The sequence below is a fragment of the Salvelinus alpinus genome, chromosome 24 (assembly GCF_045679555.1).
Source record: "Salvelinus alpinus chromosome 24, SLU_Salpinus.1, whole genome shotgun sequence".
Classification (NCBI taxonomy): Eukaryota; Metazoa; Chordata; class Actinopteri; order Salmoniformes; family Salmonidae; genus Salvelinus; species Salvelinus alpinus.
The window spans coordinates 20,806,228-20,827,881 of NC_092109.1; the positions used below are offsets into that span (position 1 = coordinate 20,806,228).

Consider the following 21,654-nt stretch of genomic DNA (forward strand, 5'->3'; position numbering starts at 1 on the left):
GCCCCCAAAGGGGTCGTGGGAAGGGAACACGTGGGGTGAAGAAGGTGCACGTGTCAGCTTTTAGAGGGCCTGGAGAGGTGTGTGTATGTGCACGTGTGTGCCGACTGCAGAGGCGTGGGGATGTCAGGAGCAATAGCACAGCACAGTGCACTGGGATGAACAGTGTCATTCTAGCTGACCTCACACTTGGAGTCCCACTATGGGTTTATAAAGCAGAGGATGCTGCAGTATTTCTAGGTATTGAGCTTACAGGAAATGTTGCATTAATTGGAAAATAAATCGTTGACAAACAAATGTAGGAACGTATATACACTACCGTTCAGAAGTTTGGGGTCACTTATAAATGTCCATGTTTTTGAAAGAAAAGCAAATTTTTTGTCCATTAAAATAACATCAAATTGATTAGATATACAGTGTAGACATTGTTAATGTTGTAAATGACTATTGTCGCTGGAAACGGCTGATTTGTAATGGAATATCTACATAGGCCCATTATCAGCAACCATCACTCCTTTGTTCCAATGGCACGTTGTGTTAGCTAATCCAAGTTTATAATTTTAAAAGGTGAATTGATCAGAAATGACAAGAAATGTCCTTGTCTTTGAACTGCAGTGTTTGTTCCGTACACACTTGTATAAGTGTTCAAAGAATGAGGCACACACACACACACACACACACACACACACACACACACACACACACACACACACACACACACACACACACACACACACACACACACACACACACACACACACACACACACACACACCTGTGAGGAGTTGTAGATTTGACAGTGGCTCAGACAGCACTCCTCTACACTGCTCCTCCACAGGCAATGGGATGACCATCAGTCCATCTGCTAGCTGGGGGAAGTCCTTGATGAAGTTGTTGTCCCTGAGAGAGAAAGCACACACACAAAACAGTCAGCCCTGCCCTGCTCCAACAGAGAGACAGGTGGTGCTACCTGATAGTGTTAGACACAGTGCAAGACCACTGACTAGAGATGCACAGCTACCAGTAATTTACCAACATTACCGGAATCTTCAGTAATTTTGGTAATGAACAGGTAATCTATGTTAACTTTGGTAATTTAGACTTGAATAACTTTTTTAAAAGTATTCATATATAGAATGTATTTTTATATCTGTGTCCAGGAGATATCCAGGAGTTCTAGTGAATAGACCATGTGATTGAAGAGAAAATTGGCTAATTAATGATAAAATCATCTAATCAATAATGCTATTATTTTCAATTAACTCTGGAACTCTTCCAACTATTGACTTTTATTTCACAACTGCCACCAGTTTGGTGCCAAAACATTTACAGCAGAGACATATTGACATAATAAAAATATATATATTATGCTTAAACCTTCATATTAAACACCAATGGTATTCACTAAGTTGATGGCTTATATTTAGGATAATGTTTTACAGCTTTGTCATTCTTAATTTTTTATTGGATTTGATTATTTTATATATTTTACATGTGATTAGGCCACACAGAGGGCCAGAGATAATTACAGACACCTGTGATCATCGGAAGTACCCCAAAAAGGCCACTAGATGTCATCTAATAAAATTCCCCAAAAAACTTGAAAGCTACCAAAATGATGGTAGTTTACTGGTAAACGTAGAACATTTCCAGTAATATACCCTCCCTTTGCAACCCTACTACTGACTGCATCAAACAACACCTTCATATTCTCTCATTACAATGACTGGTTTATCAGACAGCAACAGGATGTTCCTTTGCACCAAGGGGCTTCTGGAAGGATTACAGAGGCTATAAAGAAATGGGATGTTCTGTCAGGTTGAGTTGAAACTACTAGATACAGTTGAAGAGTGATATGTAATGACTTGGGACTGTTACCACAACTCGCTGGTTGGATCAAGTATCTCAACAGCATAGTAAGGAAATGTATTGTAGTGTGATAGTTTAGAGGTCTAACTGGGGAGAAAGAGACCAGTGTCTGGTTGCAGTAGTATGGGGGAATTGACTGACTGTGTGGAGAATGTGAGAGAGTGTGCCGGTTGGCTGCCCTTTAACAGGACAGGGACCTGCAGGGAGAGATAAGCTCTGCCCTGGAATCCTCTGCACTTCTGTCTCTCAGCTGGAGAAGGAATGAGAGGGAAGGGGGCAGGGAAAGGGATATGGATGGAGGAGAGGTCGAGAAATTAGATGGAAAGCGAGAGAAGTCAAGAAAGGAGGGAGAAAGGGAGGAAGAGGCAAGTCCAATGCCACAATCCAGTCTACTCCTATAACCTAGAAAATGGTGTTTCTACTTCATACTTCTACATTCCCAGCTTTCATACTTCTCAATTGCATTGACCCTTTCTTTAAATCAGGGGTGTAGGCATTGGTGAACCTGAGTGGACACAGAGCCACCCACTGGGAAGCCAGGACCATCCAATCAGATTGAGCATAAACAAGCTTTTTTCTGGCTACGCCCCTTCTATAAATCTGACCTTCCAGTTTCAGACTGAAAAACATAAGTGAGTGTGGTGATGCAGTTCATGTTATACACACGGTTATACATGCTATTGTGCTGGACATTATTGGGTTATGGAGGACAGCAGACACACAGACAGACATACAGACATAGACCCATAATACTCTTTCATGGTGAATGAAACATGTCTCAGAGAAAAGAGAGGTCCGCTTCTCTTTTACATTGTTTTACATCTCTGTATTGTTTGTACTAGACATTTACATTTCCCACCACCCATCAAAGCCTGCATCTTCCTGCTAAACACGGAAGAGAACCTCTTTGAGCGGACAAGGATAGCGTGCAGCAATTGCTCTCTGCTGTCTCAGCATGCTCCCTGGTGACTCTCCCTCTATCTTTTCGTCTGAGCTCTGAGCTGTTCCTTTTCTCGCTCTATCTGATTCTCACTTTTATGTGTTCTGTCTGGAGGTCTGTCTACTTCTGTCTACTCTCCACCTTTCCTTCTCATTGTCTTTCAGGAGAGCTTTCCCCCTAACCGCAGAGGCTGTTAGAGGCAATCACAGCCTCCTTTTACCCCGAGACTGGAGAGGAAACTCAAGGGCAGAGAGGAGAGGTGCCGTAAAAAAAAGATCCCCCTGCTGTGCTCACAGAAACCATATCGATTACCAAATTAAGTCAGAGAGAGAGCTGGGAGCTCGGTGCGGAACGAGAACCTGGAGGGACATGGCCCCTCCGATATGAAGCTTTATGGATTTTTCACACCCAAACAAGACTGTGTCCTTGTCGTCCACCTGGGCACCTTATTCATTCCTTTATTTACTTTGCAGTGTGTTTTGGCCAGGAGAGCAACAGTGGAGCGAGAGGCCTTTTTGCTGCTCATTATTGGAGAAAAGTGTTATTGTTTGTATCAATACACTGCTGGAGAAGTGGCAAATTGGGTTAAGAATGAGAATGAGATTGGAAGTGGCACTCGTAGATTCTAGATGCGCCGTTCTCTCTAAAGAAAAGTGGATACAGTGGAGTGGTGATCACTTTAGTGTGATTAGACTCTCGCTTGCTGTCGTCGGCTCTTGAAACATGACGGAGGATATGCCAACATGGATGAAACACAATGGTGGATAAAGGAGAAGAATTAACCCAGCTTTCAAAACAGACTTCCAATTGGCTATTTATAACATGTATCCCCTCTATCTTTCCCTTTCCCTATCCGTACAATAAGTCATTTTAGCAATATTGTTGGTGAAAAGCTGTTTTGAAATGCAGGAGCAGCAGTTACTCATTACAATATTAGCTTTAAAACCAGAATGTCTGTAAGTAGCAGACAATAAAAAATATACATAACAAAGCAGACAACAGGATGGAGTGAGGGATGATGAGTTATTGATGAACCCCCCCACCAACATCACACACACACACACACACACACACACACACACACACACACACACACACACACACACACACACACACACACACACACACACACACACACACACACACACACACACACACACACACACACACACACACACCTGTGAGGTTTATAGTGTAGTCTGTATGCGTTCCACTGTTGTGAGCATGGTATGTTACCATCCTGTATGTTTCATTCAGTACCCCTGTGTGTTCATTAGGAGGGCTGAGACTAAGCTGTCCTGCCCAGCTTTATCCTTGTGCTGCCTACATGCCTCCAAATGGGCTAAACTATCCCCATTTCAATAAGGGCCTCCATGTTGAGTTGAGCACAAGTTGCTGTTGCAATGAGACAGACAATAGGTCCAGTGTTAATAAATATTCAGGCCCACGCGTCGATGTGGAAATATGAAGAACTTTCTCAATTTCTTGCTCTCTTGATTTGCTGCAACTCTTTCTCTCTGAATTGCTTCCTTTCTATCTAGCACATTCACACATGCACACACACCCACACAGGCGCGCACACACACACACACACACACACACACACACACACACACACACACACACACACACACACACACACACACACACACACACACACACACACACACACACACACACACACACACACACACACACACACACACACACACAAATGCACTTAACATTCCTGACTATAATAGCTTACTTGAAGCTGTACTATTTGTGCTAGACATTTCCCACCACCCACCAAAGCCTGCCTCTTCCTGCTAAACACAGAAGATAACCTCTTTGAGTGGACGAGGGTAGTGTGCAGCGATTGTTCTCTGCTGTCTCAGCACGCTCCCTGGTGACTCCCTCTATCACGCTGTCTGAGCTCTGAGCTGTTCCTTCTCTCTCTCTCTCTCCTCCCACAATCCACCTTTACTGGGCCTGTTGGTAATAGGCACGCAGGCTCCTTGGGGCTCTGAGTAACCATACCAACTCCAGCATTCTGTACCATACAAGAGCTAGTCTGTGTGTGTGTGTGTCCATATTGATTTTATATCTAGGGAGGGGGAATTAATACGAGCACAATGTACACAACAGGTCAAAAGTTTTAGAACACCTACTCTTTCAAGGATTTTTCTTTATTTTGACTATTTTCAACATTGTAGAATAATAGTGAGGACATCAAAAATATGAAATAACACATAAGAAATCATGTATTAACCAAAAAAGTGTTAAACAAATCTAAATATTTTTTATATTTGAGATTCTTGAAAGTAGCCACACTTTCCCTTGATGACAGCTTTGCACACTTTTGGCATTCTCTCAACCAGCTTTATGAGGTAGTAACCTGGAATGCATTTCAATTAACAGGTGTGCCTTCTTAAAAGTAAATTTGTAGAATTTCTTTCCTTAATTCCTTTGAGCCAATCAGTTGTGTTGTGACAAGGTAGGGGTGGTATACAGATGATAGCCCTATTTGGTAAAAGTCCAAGTCCATATTATGGCAAGAACAGCTCAAATAAGCAAAGAGAAACGACAGTCCATCATTACTTTAAGACAGTCAATACGGAAAATGTCAAGAACTTTGAAAGTTTCTTCAAGTGCAGTCGCAAAAACCATCAAGCGCTATGATGAAACTGGCTCTCATGAGGACCGCCACAGGAATGGAAGACCGAGAGTTTCCTCTGCCTCCCAGCCTCAGAAATTGCAGCTCAAATAAATGCTTCACAGAGTTCAAGTAACAGACACATCTCAACAACTGTTCAGAGGAGACTGTGTGAATCAGGCCTTCATGGTCAAACTGCTGTTAATAAACCACTACTAAAGGACACCAATACTAAGAAGAGACTTGCTTGGGCCAAGAAACACGAGCAATGGACATTAGACCAGTGGAAGTTTGTCCTTTGATCTTGAGTCCAAATTGGAGATTTCTTCCAACCACTGTGTCTTTGTGAGACGCAGAGTAGGTGAACGGATGATCTCTGCATCTGTATTTCCCACCATAAAGCATGGAGGAGGAGGTGTTATGGTGTGGGGATGCTTTGCTAGTGACACAGTCTGCGATTTATTTAGAATTCACACTTAACTAGCATGGCTACCACACCATTAGGGTTAGACATCCTCCTCACTCATGTGGTACCCTTCCTGCAGGCTCATCCTGACATGACCCTCCAGCATGACAATGCCACCAGCCATACTGCTCGTTCTGTGCGTGATTTCCTGCAAGACAGGAATGTCAGTGTTCTGCCATGGCCAGCGAAGAGCCCGGATATCAATCCCATTGAGCACGTCTGGGACCTGTTGGATCGGAGGGTGAGGGCTAGGGCCATTCCCCCCAGAAATATCCAGGAACTTGCAAGTGCCTTGGTGGAAGAGTGGGGTAACATCTCACAGCAAGAACTGGCAAATCTGGTGCAGTCCATGAGGAGATGCACTGCAGTACTTAATGCAGCTGGTGGCCACACCAGACACTGACTGTTACTTTTGACCCCCCCCCCCCCTTTGTTCAGGGACACATTATAAAAATTGTGTTAGTCACATGTCTGTGAAACTTGTTCAGCTTATGTCTCAGTTGTTGAATGTTGTTATGTTCATACAAATATTTACACGTTACATTTACTGAAAATAAACGCATCTGACAGTGAGAGGACGTTTCTTTTTTTGCCTAGTTTATTACATCTTCATCCCATAAGTATTGAAGGCAGTGCAATGTTACAGCTTTCTTATATAGCCAGTAGCCTACCAAACTAGGCCTATCTGAAATATGAAAATGATCAATAGAATTGCCATGAAGTCTATTGTTCTGGCAAAGATGTGTCCGCAGCAGATTGCTTAACTGTATTTCATATTGAGAATATAAACATACTATTTTTTTCAGGCAAAACCAGAGAAAATGAAACAAGTGTTTTCTGTTCACTAATCTGGATATGCGCTCCCACCTTTGCACGCAAATGCTTATGACTGGTCTTTGGTCAACAGTCAAGATGCCCAACATTTTGGTTCTGAAGCACAAATTAGATGTTATTGAGACATGAATTTTGTGCAATACCGTGTGCGTATGTTAGTAACCAGATCAAATAGGTAAAGACGTAAATATAAAATCCAAATGGAATATGTAGCCTATGAAAAATATGTATTTTTTTCACCTTCAGTTTCACACTCGCAACCCCCCAAAACCTCCTCACAACCCCCCAGGGGTTAGTTCGAGAACCACTGTGCTATATCTTCAAACTCCATTACTACACAGTCATTCCCCTCTTAAGATGTCCTCCCACGCATTGGTGAAATGATCCATTGCAAAATTATGTTTCTCCCGCATCCTAATACCCACCCGTATTAGATTATATTGGCCAAGGCGAACGATGATGTGCTCTCATGGGTATATAATCATAGAGTCCAAAACCACCTCTTTATACACTCCTTTAATACATAATTAATGAGAAGAAAAAGGGATAGGGGAGGGAGAGTGGATTCAATGTGGTGCAATGTGTGTCTCGGCCACTAGAGGCTACTCTTTCTCTGTATGGTGTCCACAGTAATGCCCTAATACGTTTCAACAATTTGGCCAATAATACAGTATCAACGTTTGGGCAACCTGAGATCACATCCAGACAGAAATAAATATTGTCATTGTGATATTAGCATATTTTTTGGTTGTTGCTCTCTTTCTCTTTCCTTTTCTATTTCTGTCTTTCTCTGACTAACACACGTCACACATGCATGTACAGTATAATCTTTAATGATTTGAGTTGGATTCAGAGGAAATGTAATTATTACAAAATATAGAGTATTTTATTCCCTCCATTTCGTTAGAACAAACGACACAAAACACTAAAAAGGTAATTTAATCCTATATTCCTTTTTTGAATGTTTTCATCACTTCTCAATTCAGCCATTTCACTGTTTTAATTGTCCCTTTTTGCATCCGGGAAGCGCTTCATGACAGCCTCTGTGGAGGGAAAGCAACAACTAGAAGATAAAAAGCACAAAAAACAGTAAGGGGTTGGGTTTGGGCTCATAACATTTTAATTAAAAAAAATCCATATAAATACGTTAAAAGTTTATCAGATTAAATTTAATAAGAAATCCTTGACCATTAATGCCCTATTTGCAATGATTGATTTGAAAATGCAATGAAGGGATAGTTAACTTTTTTACACCTTTAGTCAGATAGTTCCTTACCCTGAAAGTAAGGCCAGGAGAAACTGTAATCCATGATTTAGAGTTGTTTAAATAGCCACTATTAACTTGAGGGGATTTTGGCCACAAACATTAAACTTTGACTAATTGCCCCAATCACCACCCATAGGTTTTTTGTTAGCCATCTGACTATAAGGTCAAAAAAAAGCGAACTATGCCTTTAACATGCAGTGTTTGGTTGTCGCCAGGCATAATAGGACCCATGTCAATCAAAAATATTTAATTTTGAATCATCTGTCCATTGAATATTCTTCCAAGAGTCTTGATGATCATCCAGGTGCTTTTTTGGTAAACATGAGTCAACTTTTTGGATGACATGCCTGGCAAAAACCAAACACTGCATTCCACAGTAAGAACCTCATTACAAAGTTCAAGCATGGTGGTGGTAGTGTGATGGTTTGGGGATGTTTCGCTGCCTCAGGACCTGGACAACTTGCTTTAACAGAAGGAACCATGAATTCTGCTCTGTATCAGAGAATTCTACAGGAGAATGTCAGGTCATCCATCTGTAAGCTGAAGCAAGACAATGATTCAAAACACAAAATCAAGTCCACATGAAAATGTTTAAAAGGCAACAAATTTGAAGTTTTGGAATGGCCTAGTCAAAGTCCAGACCTAATCCCAATTGAGATGTTGTGGCAGGACTTGAAATGAGCAGTTCATGCTTGAAAACCCACAACTGTCGCTGAGTTAAAGCAGTTCTGCATGCAAGAGTGAGACAAAATTAATCCACAGCAATGTGAGAAGACTGATCAACAACTACAGGAAGCATTTGGTTGCAGTCATTGCCGCTAAAGATGGCACAACCAGTTATTGACTGTAATTACTTTTTCACATAGGGGAATTGGTAGTGCATAACTTTGTTAATAAAATCAGTATATACAGTTGAAGTTGGAAGTTTACATACACCTTAGCCAAATACATTTAAACTCAGTTTTTCACAATTCCTGACATTTAATCAGTGTAAAAATTCCTTGTCTTAGGTCAGTTAGGATCACCACTTAATTTTAAGAATGTTAAATATCAGAATAATAGTAGAGAGAATTATATATTTAAGCTTTTATTTCTTTCATCACATTCCCAGTGGGTCAGAAGTTTACATACACTCAATTAGTATTTGGTAGCATTGCCTTTAAATTGTTTAACTTGGGTCAAACGTTTCAGTTAGCCTTCCACAAGCTTCCCACAATAAGTTGGGTGAATTTTGGCTCATTCCTCCTGACAGAGCTGGTGTAAGTGAGTCAGGTTTGTAGGCCTCCTTGCTCACACACACTTTTTCAGTTCTGCCCACACATTTTCTATAGGGTGAGTCAGGGCTTTGTGATGGCCACTCCAATACCTTGACTTTGTTGTCCTTAAGCCATTTTGCCACAACTTTGGAAGTATGCTTGGGGTCATTGTCCATTTGGAAGACCGATTTGACACCAAGCTTTAACTTCCTGACTGATGTCTTGAGATGTTACTTCAATATATCCACATAATTTTCCTTCCTCATGACGCCATCTAGTTTGTGAAGTGCACCAGTCCCTCCTGCAGCAAAGCACCCCCACAACATGATGCTGCCACCCCCGTGCTTCACGGTTGGGATGGTGTTCTTCAGCTTGCAAGCCTCCCCCTTTTCCTCCAAACATAACGATGGTCAATATGGCCAAACAGTTCTATTTTTGTTTCATCAGACCAGAGGACATTTCTCCAAAAAGTACGATCTTTGTCCCCATGTGCAGTTGCAAACCGTAGTCTGGCTTTTTTATGGCGGTTTTGGAGCAGTGGCTTCTTCCTTGCTGAAGGCCTTTCAGGTATGTCGATATAGGACTTGTTTTACTGTGGATATACTGTAGATACTTTTGTGCCTGTTTCCTCCAGCATCTTCACAAGGTCCTTTGCTGTTGTTCTGGGATTGATCTGCACTATTCGCACCAAAGTACGTTCATCTCTAGGATACAGAACGCATCTCCTTCCTGAGCTGTATGATGGCTGCGTGGTCCAATGGTGTTTATACCTGCGTACTATTGTTTGTACAGATGAACGTGGTACCTTCAGGCATTTGGAAACTGCTCCCAAGGATGAGCCAGACTTGTGGAGGTCTACAATTTATTTTCTGAGGTCTTGGCTGATTTCTTCTGATTTCCCCATGATGTCAAGCAAAGAGGCACTGAGTTTGAATTGTAGGCCCTGAAATACATCCATAGGTACACCTCCAATTGACTCAAATCATGTCGATTAGCCTATCAGAAGCTGCTGAAGCCATGATATAATTTTCTGGAATTTTACAAGCTGTTTAAAGGCACAGTCAACATAGTGTATGTAAACTTCTGACCCACTGGAATTGTGATACAGTGAAATATAAGTTAAATAATCTGTCTGTAATTTTTTTTTTTTTTAATTACTTGTGTCATGCACAAAGTAGATGTCCTAACTGACTTGCCAAAACTACAGTTTGTTAACAAGAAATGTGTGGAGTGGTTGAAAAACGAGTTTTAATGACTCCAACCTAAGTGTATGTCAACGCAACATGCAACAATTTCAAAGATTTTACTGAGTTACAGTTCATATCAGGAAATCAGTCAATTGAAATCAATTCATTAGGTCCTAATAGATTTCTCATGACAGGGAAAACAGATATGCATTTGTTGGTCACAGATACCTTAAAAAAAGGTAGTGGTGGATCAAAAAAAAACAGTCAATATCTGGTGTGACCACCATTTGTCTCATGCAGCGCTACACATCTCCTTCACATAGAGTTGATCAGGATGTTGATTGTGGCCTGTGGAATGTTGTTTCACTCCTCTTCAATGGCTGTGCAAAGTTGCTGGATATTAGAGGGAACTGGAACACTCTGCCGTACACGTCGATCCAGGGCATCCCAAACATGCTCAATGTCTGGTTAGAATGCAGGCCATGGAAGAACTGTGACATTTTCAGCTTCCAGGAATTGTGTACAGATCCTTGCGACAATGGGCCCCAGGATCTCGTCAAGCATTTTCTTTGCATTCAAATTGCCATCGAAAAAATGCAATTGTGTTAGTTGTCTGTAGCTTCAGCCTGCCTATACCATAACCCCACTGCCACCATGGGGCACTCTGTTCACAACACTGACATTAGCAAACCGCTCACCCACACGACGCCATACACATTGTCTGCCATCTGCCCAGTACAGTTGACACTGGGATTCATCCGTGATGAGCACACTTCTCTAGCGTGCCAGCGGCTATCGAAGGTGACCATTTACTCACAGAAGTTGATTACGATGCCGAACTGCAGTCAGGTCAAGACCCTGGTGAGGACTACGAGCACTCAGATGAGCTTCACTGAGACGATTTCTGACAGTTTGTGCAGAAATTCTTCGGTTGTGCAAACCCACAGTTTCATCAGCTGTCCGGGTGGCTGGTCTCAAGACAATCCTGCAGGTGAAGAAGCCGGATGTGGAGGGCTGGCATGGTTACACGTGGTCTGCGGTTGTGAGGCCGGTTGGATGTACTGCCAAATTCTCTAAAATGACGTTGGAGGCTGCTTATGGTAGATACATGAACATTCAAATCTCTGGCAACAGTTCTGGTGGACATTCCTGCAGTCAGCATGCCAAAACTGTTATTTTATTGTCCCCAGCACAAGGTACACCTGTGTAATGATCATGCTGTTTCATCAGTTTCTTGCTATGCCATACATGTCAGGTGGATGGATTATCTTAGCAAATGATAAATGCTCACTAATAGGGATATAAACAATTGTGTGCACAAAATTTTAGAGAAATACGCTTTTTATGCATATGAAACATTTTGGGGACCTTTTATTTCAGCTCATGAAACATGGGACCAACACTTTACATGTTGCATTTATATTTTGGTTCAGTGTATGTTATTGAAATACAGTGGGGAGAACAAGTATTTGATACACTGCCGATTTTGCAGGTTTTCCTACTTACAAAGCATGTAGAGGTCTGTAATTTCTATCATGGGTACACTTCAACTATGAGAGACGGAATCTAAAACAAAAATCCAGAAAATCACATTGTATGATTTTTAAGTAATTAATTTGCATTTTATTGCATGACATAAGTATTTGATACATCAGAAAAGCAGATCTTAATATTTGGTACAGAAACCTTTGTTTGCAATTACAGAGATCATACGTTTCCTGTAGTTCTTGACCAGGTTTGCACACACTGCAGCAGGGATTTTGGCCCACTCCTCCATACAGATCTTCTCCAGATCCTTCAGGTTTCGGGGCTGTCGCTGGGCAATACGGACTTTCAGCTCCCTCCAAAGATTTTCTATTGGGTTCAGGTCTGGAGACTGGCTAGGCCACTCCAGGACCTTGAGATGCTTCTTACGGCGCCACTCCTTAGTTGCCCTGGCTGTGTGTTTCGGGTCGTTGTCATGCTGGAAGACCCAGCCACGACCCATCTTCAATGCTCTTACTGAGGGAAGGAGGTTGTTGGCCAAGATCTCGCGATACATGGCCCCATCCATCCTCCCCTCAATACGGTGCAGTCATCCTGTACCCTTTGCAGAAAAGCATCCCCAAAGAATGATGTTTCCACCTCCATGCTTCACGGTTGGGATGGTGTTCTTGGGGTTGTACTCATCCTTCTTCTTCCTCCAAACACGGCGAGTGGAGTTTAGACCAAAAAGCTCTATTTTTGTCTCATCAGACCACATGACCTTCTCCCATTCCTCCTCTGGATCATCCAGATGGTCATTGGCAAACTTCAGACGGGCCTGGACATGCGCTGGCTTGAGCAGGTGGACCTTGCGTGCGCTGCAGGATTTTAATCCATGACGGTGTAGTGTGTTACTAATGGTTTTCTTTGAGACTGTGGTCCCAGCTCTCTTCAGGTCATTGACCAGGTCCTGCCTTGTAGTTCTGGGCTGATAACTCACCTTCCTCATGATCATTGATGCCCCACGAGGTGAGATCTTGCATGGAGCCCCAGACCGAGGGTGATTGACCGTCATCTTGAACTTCTTCCATTTTCTAATAATTGCGCCAACAGTTGTTGCCTTCTCACCAAGCTGCTTGCCTATTGTCCTGTAGCCCATCCCAGCCTGTTGCATGTCTACAATTTTATCCCTGATGTCCTTATACAGCTCTCTGGTCTTGGCCATTGTGGAGAGGTTGGAGTCTGTTTGATTGAGTGTGTGGACAGGTGTCTTTTATACAGGTAACGAGTTCAAACAGGTGCAGTTAATACAGGTAATGAGTGGAGAACAGGAGGGCTTCTTAAAGAAAAACTAACAGGTCTGTGAGAGCCGGAATTCTTACTGGTTGGTAGGTGATCAAATACTTATGTCATGCAATAAAATGCAAATTAATTACTTAAAAATCATACAATGTGATTTTCTGGATTTTTGTTTTAGATTCCGTCTCTCACAGTTGAAGTGTACCTAAGATAAAAATTACAGACCTCTACATGCTTTGTAAGTAGGAAAACCTGCAAAATCGGCAGTGTATCAAATACTTGTTCTCCCCACTGTATATGACCATATATTTTAAAATGTATGTCACATTTATATATGGGTTTTAAATATATGATCATGTATCTTCAAATATACTGTATGTCACATTCTTTGGTATATGGCCATATATTAATTTTCTGTATGGGAGCTGTGCTAATCCATTGGAAGTCAAATTCCTGACCCTTTAATGGACTCTTAAATATCACTTTGTATCATAACCACTTTCTTCACAGTGAATGGAATGTTTACAGAGTCAGATGACTACAACGCTGTGCTAAAGGAGCTTTGTCTCTTCATAAACCACACACACACTGGCACCCATTCAAAGCAGAACGAGGGCAATGATCACTATGGCTGCCGACAGCTGTAGTCGTTGTGCAAATGGCCGTGTGAACAAGAGAGCCTGGTTGTGAATCCTGATTAAACCACATGTGTTCTGGCAGTGGGATCAGAGCAACACTCAGGCCCCAATGGAAACCATCAGAAATATCACCAATGACGTATCTAAACCCTCGATAGCTGATCCTCCTGAGAAATATCATTACGGTGGTTGAGGAATATCATTAGGGAGGTTGAGGAATATCATTACGGCGGTTGAGGAATATCATTACGGCGGTTGAGGAATATCATTACGGTGGTTGAGGAATATCATTAGGGAGGTTGAGGAATATCATTACGGCGGTTGAGGAATATCATTAGGGAGGTTGAGGAATATCATTAGGGAGGTTGAGGAATATCATTACGGCGGTTGAGGAATATCATTAGGGAGGTTGAGGAATATCATTAGGGAGGTTGAGGAATATCATTACGGCGGTTGAGGAATATCATTACGGCGGTTGAGGAATATCATTAGGGAGGTTGAGGAATATCATTAGGGAGGTTGAGGAATATCATTAGGGAGGTTGAGGAATATCATTAGGGAGGTTGAGGAATATCATTACGGCGGTTGAGGAATATCATTAGGGAGGTTGAGGAATATCATTAGGGAATATCATTACGGCGGTTGAGGAATATCATTAGGGAGGTTGAGGAATATCATTAGGGAGGTTGAGGAATATCATTAGGGAGGTTGAGGAATATCATTAGGGAATATCATTACGGCGGTTGAGGAATATCATTAGGGAGGTTGAGGAATATCATTAGGGAGGTTGAGGAATATCATTAGGGAGGTTGAGGAATATCATTAGGGAGGTTGAGGAATATCATTAGAGAGGTTGAGGAATATCATTAGGGAGGTTGAGGAATATCATTAGGGAGGTTGAGGAATATCATTAGGGAGGTTGAGGAATATCATTAGGGAATATCATTTTGGCGGATGAGGAATATCATTACGGCGGTTGAGGAATATCATTAGGGAGGTTGAGGAATATCATTAGGGAATATCATTTCGGCGTTTGAGGAATATCATTACGGCCTTTGAGTAATATCATCACGGCGGTTGAGGAATATCATTAGGGAGGTTGAGGAATATCATTACGGCGGTTGAGGAATATCATTAGGGAAGTTGAGGAATATCATTAGGGAGGTTGAGGAATATTATTAGGGAATATCAATTCGGCGGTTGGGGAATATCATTTCGGCGGTTGGGGAATATCATTACGGCAGTTGAGGAATATCATTAGGGAGGTTGAGGAATATCATTAGGGAGGTTGAGGAATATCATTAGGGAATATCATTTCGGCGGTTGGGGAATATCATTACGGCGGTTGAGGAATATCATTAGGGAGGTTGAGGAATATCATTAGGGAATATAATTTCGGCGTTTGAGGAATATCATTACGGCGGTTGAGGAATATCATTACGGCGGTTGAGGAATATCATTACGGCGGTTGAGGAATATCATTACGGCGGTTGATGAGGAATATCATTACGGCGGTTGATGAGGAATATCATTACGGCGGTTGAGGAATATCATTACGGCGGTTGAGGAATATCATTACGGCGGTTGAGGAATATCATTACGGCGGTTGAGGAATATCATTACGGCGGTTGAGGAATATCATTATGGCGGTTGAGGAATATCATTACGGCGGTTGATGAGGAATATCATTACGGCGGTTGAGGAATATCATTACGGCGGTTGAGGAATTCAGAACAGCGCCCCCTGTCAGTCATCTAGTGAATACAAGTACACTGAGTATACAAAGCATTAAGAACACCTGCTCTTTCCATGACATAGACTGACTGACCAGGTGAATCCAGGTGAAAGCTATAATCCCTTATTGATGTCACTTGTTAAATCCACTTCAATCAGTGTAGACAATGGGGAGGAGACAGGTTAAAGGATTTTTAAACCTTGAGACGGATTGTGTCTGTGTGCCATTCAGAGGGTGAATAGGCAAGACAAAAAATGTAAGTGCCTTTTAACGGGGTATGGTAGTAGGTGCCATGCACACCAGTTTGTGTCAAGAACTGCAATGTTGCTGGGTTTTTCACACTTAACAGTTTCCGTGTGTATCAAGAATGGTCCACCACCCAAAGGACATCCAGCCAACTTGACATTGGCCATCATCCCTGTCGAACGCTTTTGACACCTTGTAGAGTCCATGCCCGATGAATAGAGGCTGTTCTGAGGACAAAGTGTGGAGGGGAGTGGGGTGTAACTCAATATTAGGAAGGTGTTCCTAATGTTTGGAATACTCAGTGTATACAGGTAACTGCCAAAATAAAGGAAACACCAACATAAAGTGTCTAAATAGGGCGTTGGGCGACCGCAAGCCAGAACAGCTTCAATGCACCATGGCATAGATTCTACTTTGTATCCCTCATTTAATCAAGTGTTTCCTTTATTTTAGCAGTTACTGTATATTCTCATCAAGTTAATTTAACCCCCCCACCGTTACTGCATAGTGGAATGAATCACAATACAATATCGCATTGCAGTCTGACTATCTTAGCATAATGACACAATACTATATTGCCATGAGTTCTAAAAATAAATAAAAAACTGGGATTCATTTGTTGGCTGTGGTTTTTATTTGGAAAGTGAAATACAAATCTTTCAGCCAGCCTCAACCTCATGGTGAACTTAAACAATGGCGTAAGCTGAGGGATAAACACTCCCAAACTGTATGTGTCAATTTACACATCCCCTCTCTGAGAGAGAGAGAGACCTGAATCTAGTCATACACCCACCTACCTAGCAGCCGTGACACAATACTACAATTTGCTGCTTTGCTCCTTAGGATTCAGTAGACCAATACCATACATATTAATTCACCGGCACATTACCATAATAAAAAATGGATATTACTCACACATGGAGTCTGAAAACCCTGTCTTTCCTGTTCACTTCTTTAGCTCGCGGGAATTGCTTCTCTAGCTGGCTGCTTGTATATGTACTATTTGTGTAGACATGTTCCGAATGACTCCTAACACTGACTACCTTATTTAAATAGCCAGGCCTATGAATTATGAGAGAACACACTCAACATGGGGCGCAATGCTGAAATATTTACATATCTCCTACTGTCAAAATGCAATGTTTAACCAGATTATGTACAAGTTTAAACAATATTTTACTCATTATCTCCCATAAGTCGTACTGTTTGTTGACATCCTCTCCTGACTTCCCTCTTGTACCTTATGAAGAATCTGACTGAATGATAAGTCAGTGGAACGAGACTCAAGCAAACGCTCCAAGTATTCTAAAACTAAAACTAATCTGATAATACTATCTGAACTCAGATACAATACAGTGTCCTTTCTCAACCTGGTGAATGGACCATTAGATCAATAAGGATCATAAATAACTTAGTACAGACCATTACAGACCATTCTAATGCCCTACTGAAGTTCAAGGAACAGAAAGGGAAACTATGTTATAAGCAAGCAGCAGAGAACAGACCCACGTCATGCTGATCTAAAGTGATCCTATCTTAAATAAAGCACTTACGATGTGGGTGCTCTCTCAGTCTCACAGTAAGGGGGATGCTTGCTCCAAACCCCTCAGAATAACACCTCTTCAGTTTGTGTGTTTTCACTGTGAACAGAGAGGGGGCTGTTACGATCTGGATAAACTCCATCAGACGGTGGAATATGGCAGCAGATAGTGTATACTGTATATAATTGTCAAGTTTTGACCTCTTTGTTGTGCAATTCCCCACTTGAAAAGGACAGTCCCTCCACATGAAGATTTTAACTGGATTTCACTCAATAAACAGCCATGGAATCAGTTGTTTGTCTTTTATTTACCATTCTTTGGTTGGCAGTAAACAGGTGAAAAACCTCAAAAAAGAGATGACAAATACAAGTTATTATTTGAGTTGACAGCCCAATCAAATACACAAATTTATCCACATTCACCACAGATAAACACATTTCTGCTACCATAAAACACAAGGTTTCCACTTTTAAGCAAATGTTTCCCAAAATAGAAACCCACCATTTTTAATCAAATGAGCAGAATCTGTATATTTTCTCTAAATTTGCATTTTAGCCAAATACATTAAAAATATTTTTAGTAGTAAAAAATCTGCTGGGGGGGCCCAGCACTTCCAATGTTTATGCACCTCCTTCGCAGCCTTCACAAGTTTCTCTAGTTGTCCGATCATGAAGAGATATGCATCTGGGTTTTTACTTGGGTCCACAGCTCCCACGTTTTCTGCTTGCGACTCTGCTGTTGTAATTGCTTGTGTCAGTTCATATTCCCCGAAATTGGCCCACAATGTCTTTTGTATGAGGTCCTTTAGCTCTTGCAGTTTTTCCTCACACTCTTTGGCTGTTTTGACCAAGTCAGACTTCTGCTGCTCGCTCAACTTCTCTACATCAGAGTTTTCTTCAATACATTGCCCCTCTACATCATCGTTGGCTTCCAGGACTTTGCCAGCTTCTGCAGTGAGCTTCCTAAAATTGTCTCGGAGCTCCTCTTTTGACATCATTGTATGCATTCGTAGCACATTATTGGCCAGACGGGAAAACTGACGCTTCGCTGATGTCCTTGCGGTCTTTAGCTGCTCCACCAGTAATGAATCAGCCATTTCAATCACAGCAGCAGGCGGGAACAGTCTTTACTTGTCTCTCTGGACACGTGTGGTCACTTTTCTGGTCCTTTTCCAGTCTTGAGCCACGGTTTTTCACTGTCAAGTTTTGACCTCTTTGTTGTGCAATTCCCCACTTGAAAAGGACAGTCCCTAAAATTACATTTATTTTCTAATCAGTAGTTTTAAGCAGACAAATCTTACATTTTTTAGCCAAAGATTTTTTAGACTATACATTTGTTACTGAATTAAGAACTTGGTTTACTAAGATTTCTACAAAGTTTAAATTACTTTTAACCATTTCAAACAAGTTCTTTGTCAACAATGAATTTGGCTCTTCTTACTTTTTCTTTATACCCCACAAACAACATTTGAAGTTATAAATACCACTGCAAAAGTCCTATCAAAGTTAAGAGTCTGTGTTTTCCAGAGTATCATTAGCAGTGCACTGCCTAAGTCAGTATAGTCAAGCATGGCCAATATGGCGCTTACCGGCTGTCTTTCACAGTTTTGTGGAGGGCTTGGACTTGCACAGTCACCTTGATCACAAAGATGAAGTTTCCTTGGTCTTGTGGTGTTATAAATGCTCCTTTCACTGCGGTCTAAAGACAACAGCAGAGCCAGGTGCTGGCACGCCCTGATTGCCTGGAAGATTTGTTCCACCTGGTTCACCACTGATTGAAGGAGGAGGAGTTTCACCACTGAGGAGCTCCCAGGCAGTTTGTCAGCACAACCAGTGTATTAGTGGGTATAGGAGCGTTAGGTATTACCAGAGCCCTAACGTTGGTCTGTACCAGTGTATTAGTGGGTATAGGAGCGTTAGGTATTACCAGAGCCCTAACGTTGGTCTGTACCAGTGTATTAGTGGGTATAGGAGCGTTAGGTATTACCAGAGCCCTAACGTTGGTCTGTACCAGTGTATTAGTGGGTATAGGAGCGTTAGGTATTACCAGAGCCCTGACGTTGGCCTGTACCAGTGTATTAGTGGGTATAGGAGCGTTAGGTATTACCAGAGCCCTGACGTTGGCCTGTACCAGTGTATTAGTGGGTATAGGAGCGTTAGGTATTACCAGAGCCCTGACGTTGGTCTGTACCAGTGTATTAGTGGGTATAGGAGCGTTAGGTATTACCAGAGCCCTGACGTTGGTCTGTACCAGTGTATTAGTGGGTATAGGAGCGTTAGGTATTACCAGAGCCCTGACGTTGGTCTGTACCAGTGTATCAGTGGGTATAGGAGCGTTAGGTATTACCAGAGCCCTGACGTTGGTCTGTACCAGTGTATCAGTGGGTATAGGAGCGTTAGGTATTACCAGAGCCCTGACGTTGGTCTGTACCAGTGTATCAGTGGGTATAGGAGCGTTAGGTATTACCAGAGCCCTGACGTTGGTCTGTACCAGTGTATCAGTGGGTATAGGAGCGTTAGGTATTACCAGAGCCCTGACGTTGGTCTGTACCAGTGTATCAGTGGGTATAGGAGCGTTAGGTATTACCAGAGCCCTGACGTTGGTCTGTACCAGTGTATCAGTGGGTATGGGAGCGTTAGGTATTACCAGAGCCCTGACGTTGGTCTGTACCAGTGTATCAGTGGGTATAGGAGCGTTAGGTATTACCTGAGCCCTGACGTTGGTCTGTACCAGTGTATCAGTGGGTATAGGAGCGTTAGGTATTACCAGAGCCCTGACGTTGGTCTGTACCAGTGTATCAGTGGGTATAGGAGCGTTAGGTATTACCAGAGCCCTGACGTTGGTCTGTACCAGTGTATCAGTGGGTATAGGAGCGTTAGGTATTACCAGAGCCCTGACGTTGGTCTGTACCAGTGTATCAGTGGGTATAGGAGCGTTAGGTATTACCAGAGCCCTGACGTTGGTCTGTACCAGTGTATCAGTGGGTATAGGAGCGTTAGGTATTACCAGAGCCCTGACGTTGGTCTGTACCAGTGTATCAGTGGGTATAGGAGCGTTAGGTATTACCAGAGCCCTGACGTTGGTCTGTACCAGTGTATCAGTGGGTATAGGAGCGTTAGGTATTACCAGAGCCCTGACGTTGGTCTGTACCAGTGTATCAGTGGGTATAGGAGCGTTAGGTATTACCAGAGCCCTGACGTTGGTCTGTACCAGTGTATCAGTGGGTATAGGAGCGTTAGGTATTACCAGAGCCCTGACGTTGGTCTGTACCAGTGTATCAGTGGGTATAGGAGCGTTAGGTATTACCAGAGCCCTGACGTTGGTCTGTACCAGTGTATCAGTGGGTATAGGAGCGTTAGGTATTACCAGAGCCCTGACGTTGGTCTGTACCAGTGTATCAGTGGGTATAGGAGCGTTAGGTATTACCAGAGCCCTGACGTTGGTCTGTACCAGTGTATCAGTGGGTATAGGAGCGTTAGGTATTACCAGAGCCCTGACGTTGGTCTGTACCAGTGTATCAGTGGGTATAGGAGCGTTAGGTATTACCAGAGCCCTGACGTTGGTCTGTACCAGTGTATCAGTGGGTATAGGAGCGTTAGGTATTACCAGAGCCCTGACGTTGGTCTGTACCAGTGTATTAGTGGGTATAGGAGCGTTAGGTATTACCAGAGCCCTGACGTTGGTCTGTACCAGTGTATTAGTGGGTATAGGAGCGTTAGGTATTACCAGAGCCCTAACGTTGGTCTGTACCAGTGTATTAGTGGGTATAGGAGCGTTAGGTATTACCAGAGCCCTAACGTTGGTCTGTACCAGTGTATTAGTGGGTATAGGAGCGTTAGGTATTACCAGAGCCCTAACGTTGGTCTGTACCAGTGTATTAGTGGGTATAGGAGAGTTAGGTATTACCAGAGCCCTAACGTTGGTCTGCACCAGTGTATTAGTGGGTATAGGAGCGTTAGGTATTACCAGAGCACTAACGTTGGTCTGCACCAGTGTAGTAGTGGGTATAGGAGCGTTAGGTATTACCAGAGCCCTAACGTTGGTCTGCACCAGTGTATTAGTGGGTATAGGAGCGTTAGGTATTACCAGAGCCCTAACGTTGGTCTGTACCAGTGTATTAGTGGGTATAGGAGCGTTAGGTATTACCAGAGCCCTAACGTTGGTCTGTACCAGTGTATTAGTGGGTATAGGAGCGTTAGGTATTACCAGAGCCCTAACGTTGGTCTGTACCAGTGTATTAGTTGGTATAGTAGCGTTAGGTATTACCAGAGCCCTAACGT

General features: G+C 42.5%; 1 protein-coding gene across 1 annotated transcript in view; it reads right to left on the minus strand.

Moving 5' to 3' along the window:
* The window catches only part of LOC139552308 (astrotactin-2-like), a 547,772-nt gene that overhangs the window by 121,588 nt on the left and 404,530 nt on the right, over positions 1-21,654 (minus strand). The window contains exon 14 of the mRNA XM_071363924.1: positions 773-897. Coding sequence (XP_071220025.1) covers positions 773-897 — 125 coding nt within the window. The remainder of the gene's footprint in view (positions 1-772; positions 898-21,654) is intronic.